Genomic DNA, 15,690 nt, shown 5'->3' with positions numbered 1-15,690 from the left:
GGTGTGAAAAGACAGTTTGCTCTTACTTTTCATGTATGGAGGAGGGAGGGAGAATGAATCCATTATGGGATGCTGATGACATGTAGCCAGAACTACCTGCTGCTCTATTTTTTTCCCTATAAGGCACTGAGAGCTTAACCTGGAATGCAAAGGGGAAACAGGAACTGTGGGATAGCTACCCACAATGACTCTCTTTCAAAGTTGACAGTAGACACACTATTGGGGGACGCACAACTTTGAACTCTTGAGCACAGTGGGGATATATATATATCTTTGACTTTACAGAATCGAGTGCTTAAAAAAAAAAAAACTTAATAAATTCAACCTCATCTCGTAGTATAGACAAGGCCGATGCTATAAAATCCTGCCAAAACCAGCTCACAGATTATGATAGCTTTGATAATATACTAGTTATTTTCCAAAACACATAAGAAATTTTAATCTCTGGCCCCAAAAGCTCTCATTTTAAAGAATAAGTGCTCCTCAAATCTCATCTTAAGTAATTCTTCACCACTCTTTTAAAAAATGTTTAAAAGCTCCTGCTACTTAAAAAGAAACTTAGCATCTTTTTTTAATAAACTGATAGAATTGCATGTATAATTTTACAGACACAAAAATACATATCCAGGAGCATAAAACACATAGCTACCAAAAGTTTTCTTTCCTTAGTATTACTGATAGAAAACACAGATATAAATTTAGTACCCATAATTGTGTATTAAAATGTACCTGTCTAAGACCACCAAATCAGTTGCAGTTTCAGCATTGCTCTTTAGGATTTTCTCCAGTTTCTGAATCTTCTCCTCTAATTCAGCAGGATCACATTTCCCATTTAAAATGGAAGCTGTTAATCCCAGAATTCGAGGACATGATGGACAGTTCTCACAGATCTGTAAAGCAAACCAGAATTGCAGGGTAATAAGACTGCCAGTTCCTCCATCACTGCAGCCTGGGTAAATGTTCACAGATAGATATTTAGATACCAGAGGTTCAACTAATACTTAAAACAGCAAGTGTTAGAAAAAGAACAATTGATATTTTCAATCTAATATAACTAACTCAAGTTAAATGAAAAAATTGAAACATGTTAAATATAAAATTTTAAATTTTTAGTAAAAATATTTAAAGGCAGAAATTATCTACATGTTCTCCTGAATGGAAATACTCAAAGGACATAAAAGCAGGTCTGAGGTACCTTTTCAAAATTTATAACACAAAGATGTCCACATTTTTAAGTGCGTACATCATGTCAAAAGATTAAAATACCACTATAAAATAATTAAACCTACCACATGAGCCCTGGTTAAGCCTGTCATTCACTGAGGAAGGAGTGAAGGGGGAAGAAAGGGAAAAAGAGATACAGAATGGCTCTTTAAGTTGTTTGGTTCACTTTAATTAGGGCAAACAACATAAAAGGTCAAAAATGCCTTAACAAAAGAAAGCTTAAAGTTTTAAAAATTAGTACCTACTTACTTTTAAAAAAATCTGCACTCTCTCAAATGGATATATTTTACCAATGGCTTTTTAAAGGCTCAATAATTCAATATAGATAATATAAGGTTCAATTTTAAATTCATAATAAAATTAGGTAAACTACTATATCAACTTATGACCATTTTTCTAATAATCACAATTGTACATTATGGTAAATTCGATAATTTTGCCATCCTATGTTTTCACTGGTGTCAGTTCATTCCAATAACTTTTCAGTAAATTCAGCATCCAAAATACACTTTACACTTCTGTTTCTCATTCAGTTTTTTAGTGAAGAGGTATGACACTTACGCATTCTATTTTAAAAAAATATATCTTTTAAAGAACAAATCCATATCTAAGGTGCTATGCAAAAGTTAGATACATTTCATGTATCAAGTCTCAAATTTGAACACAAAAATGTGTTACATTTTTGTTTCCAGTCAACTTTCTTAATGAAAAAAGCCTGTCATCTATGTGAAATAAAATAAAATGCAATTGGTCTTACTGCACCAACTGAAATTAAACATATTTTAAATGGAAACATCACAATATGAATATAAAATTAGATGATTTATGCTAAGGTATTTATCTCAATCAAGGAACTCTGCAGTATATGTTTATAATATGTTTAATCAAAAACCTACAGAGCACCAAATAAAACATTTTTATGAGGGGAGTAACATTTCTGAAAAGTGTTAAAGTATTGATAATCGGTCGCTACATCACTCTGTCATAAAATGGTACTCACAATTCAAATATTTTCCTACTTGAGAGCAATACATACAAAAATGATTTGAAGTATGAATCTTTACACCAGTGGTCACCAACCAGTAAATTGAGATCTACAGGTAGATCTTGGAGCCTCTGACAGGTGATCCTGACGGGTTTGGCTGGAAAGCTATGATGCATTGCACTTCAGTTGCCACTCCACCCACTGCCCTGCTGCTCCCGCCCTCTGCCTTGGAGCTGCCCCTTTGGGCAGGGTGTAGGAGGGAGAAAGGGAACGCTGATATCAGGGTGTCCCTCTTCCCCCCACTCATGTATCCTATCTCCACAGAGAGAAGGGGATGGAGGGAGCTTGGCAATGCAAATCTGTCACACACACACACACACACACACACACACACACACACACACACACACACACAGTGTGTCTGTCATTCTCACAAACACACACTGTCCTTCACTCTCCTCTCCCAACTCAACACATACATGGGGGGTTGTTGTTACTTCTTTTACTGCTTGCAAAGTGTTTTTCTTTGGGGTTTTGACTGATCTGTGCATTTCATAATTTTCATTTCTCTCTTACTCTTATAATATTTAATTCTTTGAGTAGTGAGTTCTAAAATGCCTAACCTGTCTTCACTGGAGTATTTATCCCTATGGTAACTGCTGCTCCTGGACGTGGCTGGCATGTCCCTGCAGCCGTAGAGATAGGCAAAGCAGAGGGTCTGGTCACCACATATGTCCTTGCCTGCAGACACCATTCCTGCGGCTCCCATTTATCAGTAATGGGGAATCGTAGCCAGCAGAAGCTGTGGGCTCAGTGCCTTAGATGAAGGCAACACATGGCACCATGGGGGGTAGAGCAGCTCCGCAGCTGCTGCAGGCAGGAGCCTGCTCTAGCCCTGCAGGGGGCCCACCACAAACAGAGTCTGCTGTTGTCTGGAGCAGCCCCTGTGCGCGGCAGGCCTGACTGCCCTGCAAGCAGGGGCTGCTCCAGTGTCTGGAAGACAAGCTACTGCGCTAGACAGACCTTTGATCTGACATAGTATGGCTGTTCTTATGTTTTTAGATGTTTGAGAACCAGTCTCAAATGCCAAGAGTAGTATTGGCAGTAGGGTTGCCAGGTGTCTGGTTTTGAACTGGACAATTCAGTATTTGAGATTTCTGTTCAGGAAACAAATTGAGAAAACATAAATGTCCGTTATTTTCTAAATAAGGTGTAATGTAGATTGTGATGTAATGTCAAATGTGTCAGGTATTTTTGTTGAAACCATCTGGCAACCCTAGCCTGGACCTCAATCCCCCACCCAGGGTTAAGCCCCAAGCCTTTCCCACACTCCAAATCCCTTGGCCCAAGACCAGAGCCTGCATCCCAACCCCCTACCCCAGCCTGGTGAAAGTAAGTGAGGATGGGGGAGAAAGGGTGATGGAGTGCGCAGAGTGAGGCCTCTGAGAAGGGGTGGAGGAGGGGCAGGGCCTCAAAGAAGGGGCAGGAAGGAAGCCAGGCAAGGGGATTTGGGTTTGAGGTAGATCTTACATTGCACTTAAAATGCAAAAGGGATCTTGTGGTTAAAAAGGTTGGAGACCATTGCTATACACTGCCCAGTGTGCTTTTCATTAACAGATTTGTGATTAGGGATGTTAGAAATCGTTTAATATAGTAATCATATAACTTCAACAATTCTAAGTGGTTACATGTCTATTCAATCATCCCTGGGGGTGAGGTCAGTAGCCAGCACGCTCCTGGCCTCACTCCTGGGGAGCCCCTTGCCACCTCGCACTGCTGCCAGATTAAAAATGAGCCCCCTGCACAGACCAGTTCCTGCCTCCTACCTGATACAAAGGCAGTAGCGTGGGGGAACAACCACCCTGTCCGTGTGGGGGCTCAAGCTCCCCAAGGACAGAAGCTGCTCCAACATTCCACAGAGCAGCCTCTGTCCGTGGGGCATCCAGATGGCCTGTAGACAGGAGCTGCTGCTGCAGGGTAACCTCTGTCCACAGTGGGCCCAGGCTTGCCGTGGACAGAGGCTGCTCTGAGGATGGCAGAGTACCCTCTGCCTATGGGGAGCTCGGGTTCCCACAGACAGGGGCAGCAGGCGGGAGCTGATTCCCCTGCATGCTCGTCATTTAAAACTTGAATCAGCAGGCTGGGCCTGAACTAGCCTCCCAGTACAAGTTTTAAATGCAGAGCATGCGGGCGGGTGGGGGTTGTTGCAGTTAACTGGGACTGTTAACCAATAAGCAATTGCTAATCGGTTAAATAGTTAGTCTGCTAGCTGTTAACATCCCTATTTGTAATCTGATCACAGTGCAATTAGAGACGCTGAAGATAAAAAGGTTAAATAACTGCGACCTACCTTCATAATTTCTTGATATGGATGGTCCTGGATTGCAAGATGGCACTCATCAAACACCAGCAGATTAATATTTGACAGGGATAAATATTCATTTTTCAAAACATTCAAAATGACATAGCATGTCATAACCAGAACCTAAAAATACAAAGAGAAATGTAACTACTACTAGCTAATAGTATGTTACCATAAACATTGCTAGTTTTTCAAATGATCACTCTACACGAAGCAGAGGTTTTCAGAACAACCCAGGATAACCCCTGGACAGTTCAATTTTTCTGAGTGACAACAGCTAATTTACAATCCATCATTTTGTATAGGTATTTTTTATTATGTTTTCCAAAGCACATTACTTTGCACATATCAACAGTGAATTTCTTCTGTCATTTTCTTGATCGGTCATCCAATTTAACACATCACAGTCAGCTTTGGAATTAATTGTTCTGAGTAATTTTGTATCACCTTCAAACTTTGTCACCTCACTATCTTCCCCTTTTCCAAGATCATTTATAAATATGTTGATTGATACTGGTCCCTGTGCAGGTCCTCAGGTAATGGCACTATTCATCTCTCTTCATTGTGAAAATGGACCACTTATTCCTACTATTAGTTTCCCGACTTTTAACCAGATGCTAATTAATGAATTGGCCTTCTCTCCTAATCCATGACCACAGGCTGAGCCTCTCTTGTCCAGGACTCTTATGGTCTAGCAACATCTGTAACAGATGTTGCTAGACCAGAGATCCCTGGCTGCAGAGGTTGAAGGCGGCTGGGAGCAGAGCCGGTAGCCCGCAAGACCAATGACTTGGGGGTAGAGAGCCCCAGGAGAGATGACACCCTGTGGAGATGGGGGCAGGGAGCCCCAAGAGTGGCTTAAAAGCTGGTCTCCCCCCCCCCCCCAGTACTGTCTCCGCAGAGGGGCAGCATCTGGGACTGGTCAAGAGCTGGGAATCAGCTGATTCCCACCTCACGCCCTGTCCCCCACTGCCCTTCTGCCTTTTAAATGTAGTAAGAGACAAGTGGCTCTCACTATATTTAAAAGGCAGAAGTACAGCCCAGTTAGCTCCTGAGGTGGCATGATTAGGGACTGCTTAGTCCCAGCTCGCGCCATCCCAAGGAACTAATCCTGCTGTGGCTCTGCAGTTTAAATGTAGTAGGAACCACGCTGCTAATACTCCTACTACATTTAAACCACCGAGCCCCAGTGGGGGTGGTGAGCACCCCCACCCCTTATTGACTAATCGAATAGTGGATGGAAATTACATCAACTACTCAATTAGCTGATTATCTTCATTTTAATATTCTTATTACATACCACAGTTAGTAGCTCTGCAAATTCATATTTCAGTTCTTTCATAACTCTTGGGAGCAGACCATGTGATCATGGTGACTTATTTCTACTTAATTTAATCAATTGTTTGAAAAACCTTCTATATTGATTCCTCATTCGTGGACAGTTCCTCAGAAATGTCACCTCAAAAAAATGATTCAGGTATAGGAATTTCCCATGGTATTTCCATCACTGGAGATATTTAAGAGCAGGTTAGATGGACATCTATCAAGGATGATCTAGATCAGTGGTCTCCAACCTTTTTAAGCACAAGATCATTTTTTAAAGTAAAGTCAGTCCAAGATCTACCTGAAACCCAAGTACCTCTACCCTGCCCCTTCTCTTAGGCCCTGCCCCTGCTGCACCTCTTTGCTAAGGCCCGGTCCTCCTTACTCTGTGAAGATGGGGTCCAGGGGATGGGGCCAGAGTGATATCAGTGCCCCCTGCTTCAGTCTCCTGCAACCTGCACAACAAGCAGGAGGCTCCCGGGGGCAGCTCTGAGGCTCTGGGCAAGAGCAATAGGGCAGTGTTGGGAGGGACAGTTGAAGTGCTGGCCCTTGATAGCTCCCAGCCAAACTAGCAAGGAACACCTGTCAGAGGCTCCAAGATCTACCAGTAGATCCTGATCCATTGGTTGGTGACCACTGATCTAGATGGTGCATGGTCCTGCCACGAGGGAAGGAGACTGGACTTGATGACCTCTCAAGGTCTCGTCCAGTTCTAGTATTCTACATCTTCTGCAGTGAAGACCAATGGAAAGAATTCACTTAGTTTTTCTGCAATCATCTTGTCCCCCTTGAGTGCTCTTTTAATACCTTGATTGCCCAGCAGCCAAATTGACTGTCTGGCAACGTTCCTGCTTATGATGTACTCTAACTTTTGCTGTTTGTCTCTCTTGCTAGTTGCTCTTCAAATTTCTTTTTTTAGCTTGCCTAATTATACTTTTACATTTTACTTGCTAGAGGTTATGCCCTTTTTCAGAATATGATTTTAGATTTCCAAATTTTAAAGGATTTCTAACTGCCTCTTTTCCTCTGCTTAGCCACACTAGCATTTTCTGGTCTTCTTACAATTTGTTGTTATTATTTGGGGAACAGATATAGTTTGAGCCTCTATTATGGTATATTTTAAAAGTTTCCATGCAGCTAGCAGGCATTTCATTCTCTACCCAATCAATACTGAGATTGCTGAAATACCTCTTTATTTCTGGGTTTCCTGTTTTTGTAATTTTTCTAATCTCCCTGAGCAGGGGGCAGGGGTCTCCATTCTGGCCTCAGCAGCTTCAGGATTTGGGAAGAGGCATCTCTCCCCACTGCAGCCCTTGGCCCTTATGTGGAGCTTAATAGGAAGCTGTGCAGCATAGCAGGAATGTAGGTGGAAACCTCCAAAATTTCCAATGTATGAGTATTCAGAAAGCTATAAAAAACTAGTTGAGGAAGTAGTATAGTATAAAAGGTCCTAAAGAAGTGGTCACCAACCAGAAGATAGGGATCTACTGGTAGACTTCGAGCCTCTGACAAGTGATCTTGACTGGTTTGTCCAGGAAGCTATCAAGTGCTGGGCCTTCAGTGGCCCCTCCACCCACTGTCATGCTGCTCCTGCCCTCTGCCTTGGAGCTGACCCCCTGGGAACTGCCCGCTTGCTGTGCAGGATGTGGAAGGGGGGGGGATGATGTCAGGGTGTCCCTCTTCTCCCCATTCCTATATCCTATCTCCACACAGAGCTAAGTGGACAGAGGGAGCTTGGCAATGCAAATCTCTGTCACTCTTACACTGTGTGTGTCTGTCATACTCAAAACACACACTGTCCTTCACTCTCATCTCCTGACCCAACACATGCATGGGAGTTGTTGTTACTACTTTTACTGCTTGCAGATTGTGTTGTTTTTTTGTTTTTGACTATTCTGTGCATTTTATAAATTTTGATTTTTATCTTATGCTTACATTTAATACTTTGAGTAATTATATGGCAATTGCTGCTCCTGGAAGTGGCTGACATGTCCTGGCAGCCCCTGAGAAAGGCAGAGCAGGGGGTCTTCACATGGTGTCCTTGCCTGCAGACACCACTCCTGCAGCTCTCAGTGAACAGTAACAGGGAACCGAGGCCAGCAGAAGCTGTGGGTTCAGTGCCTGTAAATTAGGGGCAGCACATGGTGCCATTGCTGTATATGCCAGCAGCTTTCAGGAGTGGTGCAGGGCCAGGGAAGGAGTAAGCCTGCCTTAACCCCACTGCTCCATCACCCAGAAGCTGTCTCAGTTAAATGATGCCCAGCCAGAGCCTACTTCATGAACCGCTGTCTCTGCCCTGAATCTGCTCCTACACTCAACCTCCTGCCCCAGAGATGAGTCCCGCTGCACCCAAACTCCTTCCCAAAGCTTGCACCCTGAAATCCCTCCCGGTCCCCAATCCCCCACCCTGGGCTAAGCTCCAAACCCCTCCCACACTCCAAACCCCTTGGCCCAAGACCAGAGCCTGTACCCCAACCCCCTATCCCAGCCTGGTGAAAGTGAGTGAGGATGGGTGGAGTAAGCAGGTGAGGCCTCAGAGAAGGGGTGGAGAAGGGACAAGGCCTCAAAGAAGGGGCAGGAAAGAAGTGGAGGTTTGTGGTAGATCTTAAATTGCACTTAAACTGAAAAAATGATCTGTGCTTAAAAAGTTTGGAGACCGCTGTCCTAAAGCATATCGTGGAAGTTCAAAATTTCTTCTGCATCAACAGAGACATGGATGATAGGGTGATTGAAAAAGGGAGTACTGAAAGCCCAGCTTCACAAAAGGTACACAATGGTACTCTCAAGATTATTGCATCTCTATGTTTGGATCTAAATACCCCAAGTATGTTGAATTTTTCAACCAACATAAAAAGGGCATTTAGTTTTGGTAAAAAATAAGTTTCTTCCTCAGCTTGACTGCACTATAAACTTTTCACTTGTTTGTATTATATATCTTACCTCATGTTTAGCAAATTCTAGATTCCACTTTTCCTTTGTCCATGATTCAATTATTTCTAAACTTGAATACTCCCCCACCTTCAGATCTGAATGTGTTCTGACAGCTGATACTTGCTGAGCAACTTGATTTGCTTTAAAAAACAAGTTTTCAATTTTCAATTAAAAATGGTAAAAAAATTTAAATACCTTAGTCTTAAGTGTACATGCCACTGTAACTATGAGTTTCATAACACCTTTAAAATATTATAAAAGTAAATAAACAAATTAACTAAACTAGATATAAACAATTATAAGACAAAGATTGAATGCCATACAGAGAAGTATAATAGCTTACAATATTCCATTCATTGTTTGCCACTAATCCCCCACCAAGAGAAATCAGAAGTTAAACAGCATTTCAAAGTAAACTGGCCCTCACTTTTTATTCAGGTCTTGGGAATTAGCAAAACAACATAAAAAAATTGAGTTTCTAGTGGAAAAAAACTCAACTTTTCAACCAATACAAGAAGGATATGTAATAAGGGACACGAAAAAGCCTTTACACCTTTTATGAAAACTATGCCAGACTCAATAAATGTAATTCTATCCATCAATTTTGTGCAGCATGTCAGAATCAAAGCTTGCCAATTTTATCTAACTTTTATTAAGAATTATTCCTTTAAATAAACAAATACACACGCACCCCCAACCCATTTTTTCCTTACCTGAATTGACCAAGAAAACAGTTCTCTTTCCATTTTTGTTGAAGTCTCTCCTGATCTGATAAGACAGCTCTTTAGTGAGTAGTACTGCAATAAATGTCTTCCCTGAGCCAGTGTTTAAACAGACTATTGTATTATGATCCAAAGCTGCTTCAAGCAGTTCAACCTAGATTTGCAAATGATAAAAGTCACTAGTTGAATGGATGGAGTAAGTAAAAATAATGAACAAAAGCAAAAACTGTCCACAGAAGTTGTACCTCCATGAACTGAGGATGAGCCAAAAGGTACTTTTAAAGCTAACTTAAGTTCCCAGAACTGTCAATAACTTTACAGAACAAGAAATGTATTGACCATAAAGCACATTGTCAGGTTTCACTCAAAACATGAAAACAAGCGATCAGCTCTAGCTTTTAAAACGCAATGTGGCTTATATAGCACCTCACTTTGCCAATCCTGTAAATACCTGTTTAAATACATCTCTATTACATGTAGTGATATCCCTAGTTAGGGCTCCTTGCTTTAATTCCTGCAGATGACTTCCAGATCTACAAATATGAGCCCCCCCAATCCCCACTTCAATTGAGCAAAAAGACCAGATCCATAAGATCAAAGGTAGCAGCAGTCTCAAATCTCTACATGGGATAGCCACTGACTGAGCTCTTCGCCCACAGCCCTATTGGCTGCAGCCTCTCCAGGCCCGTACACAGAGGGATGCAAACATGCGAATGAACTCCCCCCACATGGCCCTCCAAGTAAGTGTGAGGCTAGGGTGGCACATTACCCCAGCCCCCCTCCCTCGTGCTCTGGCTGGGGGAGGGTGGAAGCTGTGAGCAGCACTGCCCCAGGAGTTATGCAGCCTCTCCCCTCCCCAATGTTTGGGGAGAGTGGGGGCAGCCATGAGAGCTCAACCTCTCCCCTACTCGGTGTACCAGGAGGGGCGGAAGCCACAAGCCAACACATGGCCTCCTCCTCTCTAATGCTCCAAGGTGGCAGGAGCCATGCCCCCTCCCCAGCCGCTTCACACAAACCCTTGGCCGAGATCCCACGCCCCAGCCACCTCATGCATCCCCTAGGTTGGGGTGAGAGCTGGGGCTGGTGTACCATGGCCCGGCCCTGCCCAGTAGCGGAGAGCCGGGGCCAGGGCAAGCTCAGCTCCTCCCTAGCAGTGGAGGAGGAAAGGGCAAGAAAGAGCCGGGGGAAGAGAGCTGGGGCCGGGCCCTCCCTGGCAGCCAGTGGGGGTGGGAGGAGAAGAATCCAGGCCAGAGTGGCCTTGGCCCCTCTGGCTGAGAGGAGGGTTGGTGAGTGTAGCGAGCAGGAGATGCAGCCCCTAGTTAACCTTGTATAAACTGACAGAATGAAAAATAATATTGTCATTCATACCTGATATTTTCTTGGTGTGTAAATGTTATCATGAATTGCTTCTTGCTGCCATGGAAGTCCAAAAAAAGGACCCATTGGTGAGGAAGCAGGGGTCATAAGCTGAAGTCCTGCCATGCTGAGGGATTGCAAAGCAGGGATTTTCATTCATTCATTCATCCAGTGTTTCTTTCATTGCATTTTTTTTCCAGCACAGCTTACTATGAAAAAAAATAAGGCATTAAAATCATGCATTATTAAAAGCATCAAGCAAAAGACAGGCTTTCAGTATGAGTTGATCTGGGAACACCTTTATTGGAATTTTATTTCTTGCAAGTTCTAGCCTCTTTTTTTTACCCATTATTGACAGAACAAATAGCAACAATAAGTAAGAGATAAACTAAGACATCTAATATCAATTTCATATTTATACTGAGGACAGCATATTATTAACCAGTGTCATAGAAACTCAGAGAAACCACATTTTTAAGGGGAAACCCAGAATAACATTAAATTCATACTCTTGAATTGGCCCTTATTCCGTTAATAATCTTTACAAGGTCCAGAAATACATTCAGTTTCAAGATATGAGAAGTAACACATTTGTGCTACTTCCATTTTAAGGGAAACAGAGTAAGCTGATAAAATTCTAGAAAGTTCATCCAATAAAAATAATACCTTACCCACCTCATCTCTCTCAAATTCTGAAAACAACAAACAGTTATAAGTGTGTATTTCCTTATCAGAATTTTTCCAGCAAAAGAATGTGATACAGGTTTCCCGCCAAGTATTTCCCAGAGTATTGGTCAGATTAAGGAAACTAGAAACTCACTGGGTACCATGGTACAACATATTTTACAGCAAGAAATATATTAATTTTGAAGCCAGACACTTATACAAGTCAAATCAATATTTTTATTTTGTAATGGTGTAATAGATACATTAATTTTAATGATGTTCTGAGATGTGAAAAACATATAGAAGTAACAATTTCAGAATTAAGTGTGTATCAAGGACCTAAAAATGTGTAGCAAAGGATTCAAAAACACAGCAGTCTTGTTTCACCACCTTTTAGAAAAAAGTATGTGATTCCATAGTTCAAAAGGATTATTCACTTGTGTGCCACATAGTGCTTTGTGGATATATGCAGGAATAGCCTCATTTAGCAGACAGCATGGACAAGCATGAAGCTTTGGCCTAATTATTCTGATAGGTAGTCTGGTTTACTTGATCAGATTTGCTTCATCATAGAAGTTCTATTCTCAGCAGTGTTTTAGGATCTTCAACTTACCTCAAGGAATAGGATACCCAAGACTTTCATACCAATATTTATATTTAGCAGTCACACAATTATTAATGCCATCTACTGGAAACGGAAAGACTCAGACTCATGCTATTTGGGCTTCCAGCCCAATGCACTTTTCCCTAGATCAAAACATATTATGAAAGAGAAGAGACACACACTTCATTTGCCAAGGAATAGTATGACAGCATTGCTGAAATTTGGCAGACTGGATCTAATATTTTAGTTTCAACTAAGTAGGCATAGTTAAAAGTTTGGAAGAACACAGCTACAGAATTCCAAAAAGGAATGTGTATTTCACACAGAGTGGAAAAGTCTATCATTTATGGCATAAAGTACATGCCCATAAATAGTTTTGCCTGTGTTTGTAAAAGACTGAACATCACATTTGTTCTAAAAACATAGTTGTTTTTGCCTATCATGAGAAAAAGTTGCCTTCAAATGCTGCTATTTCTAGGGTTAAAGTACAGCAGCCTTTCTCTGCCAGAGCTGTAGTCTTTTTTGGTGGGGGCAAGGAAGAATTATGTATCCTGTCACAGGACCCCTCCTCCCATCCTTTATAAAAATTGTCTATTGAATATGAATATGCAAAACTCAAAGAGGTTTAGGAAAAATGTATAATGTAAGTTACAATCTGCTAAAATGTGTATATTCTATTTCTGTGCATATATCATTCTCGTATTTGAAGTTAGAAATATTAAGTGTGAATCTGTTTATAATTCTAAATATGCTAATGAGGTACATTAGTGATACTCCAGAAACATAATAGCTCGGTATTCAAACCAATGATCTGTATTAATGGCTTTGTTTTTCCTTGCATGTTCAAAAGCTTCAGAGGGGTAGCCGAGTTAGACTGTAACTAGAAAAACTTAAAAAACAACTAATAGTCTAGCAGCACCTTAAAGACAAACAAAACATGTAGTTGGTATTATGAGCTTTCATGGACACAACCCACTTCTTCAGATGAAACCCACTTCTTTCATTTGAAGAAGTGGGTTGTACCCACGAAAGCTCATGATATACCATCCACGTGTTTTGTTAGTCTTTAAGGTTGCTGCTAGACTATTCGTTTTTTTGTTTTTCCTGTCAACCCAAACTGTGGTTGGTTCTACCAAGACATATGACAAGGCCACCTGACGCTGGAACCTATTTTGGATCTTATACTTTTCCACCTGAGGTGAGAAAAATCTGAACTGAACACAAAGAATTCCCACCTTGGCAAATGGGATATAAAGGTGGGAAACCAAACAACATGAAAGCCTGCCACATACTAGGAGACCCTCACTTGCTACCAAAGATGCCTGCTGGAAATATCTAAGAACAGAAGGAAAGATCAGGACCAAGCTAAGAGCCTGCCTAGATTGAGAAAAAAGATTAGAACTATTGTAAGAATTTGCATGCAACAAGTTTCTAAGTGTATTAGGCTTAAGTGGCATGTTTTATTTATTTTGATTTCGTAGCTTACTTTGATCTGTCTGTTTTCACTTGCAATCACTTAAATCCTACTTTTTATACTTAATAAAACACTATGTATATTATCAAACTTTGCGGAGGAGCTACAGCTGTGCATCTCTCTCTTTCATTGATAAAGAGCTAACCTTATGGAATAAAACAGATTTATCTGGGGTTTTGGTCCCTTTTGCAGGTTGTATTCCTGGGTGCTGTCAAGACCCAATAAGTAAGGTCTCCCAGAGCTGTGCCTTTGTTGAGGAGACCAGAGCTTCTGGCCTAGCAGGGGAGGGGGCACCCTAGAGGACAGGCAGGAGGTCTCAGTGGCATGATCAGTATACCATGTGACAGCTCCCAGGGGACCACTTTGATGCAACCCATCACATAGGCAAATTAAAATCAGGAGAAATGTAAGATGATAGAATGCAACTACCATAGTTAAATTTTTTCGTCATAATACTGAAGCAACCACTACCCTAAGGTGAAACAAACAGCATCATGATATCTCTAATGAGAACATATGAGTAATGCCATGCAATGACAGACACTCTTACATCAAGAAAATAGCATCTGAAATAACAATGTCATGGGACTCTGGGTTAAAAAGCCCTCCTTCTGAAGCATCATCTCAACCTTCAACAGCAGCAGGGTTTTTCATATATATATATATATCTAATCTAAAAGCTAAGGAAAAATGCCTCTGGCCTTTACCTGGAGGTGATATACACACATACAGGGCTCGCCAGCCGTGAGGTTCTGCACTCTGCACATGCGCAGATCGCTCTGCGCTGGCTCTTCCAGGTTGTAATCTACTCGCCACGGGCAAGTAGATTACATTATTTGTCGAGCCCTGTATATAAATATGGAATCTCTCTCACCTCCGACTAAAGGCCAGAGGCATTTTTGCTTAGCTTTCAAATTAGACTGTGATCTTGCCAAAGATGGGCATGGATGTAAGATGAGAAAAATAACTGTTGCTACTTTCCATAACTTTTGTTCTTCAAGAGGTGTTGCCCACATTCCAAATTAGGTGTGTGAACAATAGCCAGAAATTTTTCCCTGAGTGGGGCTCTAAACTCAGATTGAGATCAATTCAGCAAACTTGCCCAGAGTTGCCCAAGTGTTATACGCATAGCGACTCAGTAGGACCTGCTGGTTCGCTATGCAGAGTTGAAGACTCCCGGATGCATAGGCCTTTCTGTCCAAGAGGTCCATTTTCTTGGCATCCCTACCTTTAGGAGTAGTGCCCGGCTGGCCTTTCCCTCTGGTTCTCTGACTGGACCATCAGAGACCCTGGAGGCAGGTGGGAGAAAAAGGTACTCATTCTCCTCCTGTGACACAAAGTACCTCTGCTTGATTTTCTTGTCCATAGGCAGGATAGAGGCCAGGGTTTGCCAGAGGGTCTTTGTGATTTTGGTCACGGTCTTGTTGATCAGCAAGGCCACTCTGGTAAGGGTATTGGGCCATAAGATATCAACCATGGGACCCAAATCCTCTGACACCCTCTCCTCCTGGCCCCCAAACTCTGTGCAAGGTGACAAAAGGAGTTCCTGGTGGGACCTCAAGTCCATGGAAGGCATGGAGGGGAGAGACTCACCGAGTGCTTCAACCAGTGAGGAGGATGAGGAACCTTTCGTGCCTATCCCCTGGAAGGCCGCAGATGATGCCACAATGGAGGGATGAGCAGCAGGGGGCCCCTCTCTCTGAGGGGGATCTCAAGGATGCCTGACCCAGAGGAAGGGATTGCCCTGACGTTTGGGATCGAATCAAACGTGGAAACTTTGGACCTTAATGTCTGTTCTCTGCTCCCCATCTGTACAATGGGGATACCACCCCCCCCTAAATTCAGATAAATTTGTTTGTGGAGCCTATAGATACTAGAGATGTAAAAACCGCCTACAGTTAACTAGTTAAAAGATTTGTTTAACAGGTTAACCACTAGCCCGTGGGTCATGGGGGCTGCTATGGTTCCGGCCCTGCCATGGGTGGAGGGTGTCAAGCTGGCGCAACCCACCACAGGCAGTTAACTGGTTACCTTTTAAGCAGG

General features: G+C 42.2%; 1 protein-coding gene across 13 annotated transcripts in view; it reads right to left on the bottom strand.

The window, feature by feature from the left end:
• The window catches only part of DICER1 (dicer 1, ribonuclease III), a 110,901-nt gene that overhangs the window by 61,618 nt on the left and 33,593 nt on the right, over positions 1–15,690 (bottom strand). For 11 of the 13 annotated variants that reach the window (XM_075926644.1, XM_014578870.2, XM_006133693.3 and 8 more), the window contains 5 exons: positions 10,916–11,112; positions 9,539–9,701; positions 8,835–8,965; positions 4,560–4,694; positions 730–890 (listed from right to left, as the gene is read on the bottom strand). In XM_075926644.1, coding sequence (XP_075782759.1) covers positions 730–890; positions 4,560–4,694; positions 8,835–8,965; positions 9,539–9,701; positions 10,916–11,059 — 734 coding nt within the window. In that variant the 5' untranslated portion in view covers positions 11,060–11,112. Of the gene's footprint in view, positions 1–729; positions 891–4,559; positions 4,695–8,834; positions 8,966–9,538; positions 9,702–10,915; positions 11,113–14,875; positions 14,937–15,690 lie in introns of all 13 variants that reach the window. The other 2 variants (XM_075926643.1, XM_075926645.1) reach the window with 1 other exon arrangement.

Source organism: Pelodiscus sinensis, chromosome 4, assembly GCF_049634645.1.
Source record: "Pelodiscus sinensis isolate JC-2024 chromosome 4, ASM4963464v1, whole genome shotgun sequence".
NCBI lineage: Eukaryota > Metazoa > Chordata > Testudines > Trionychidae > Pelodiscus > Pelodiscus sinensis.
Note: the sequence above shows the minus strand (reverse complement) of the source record. Positions and strands in the feature narration are given on the sequence as shown.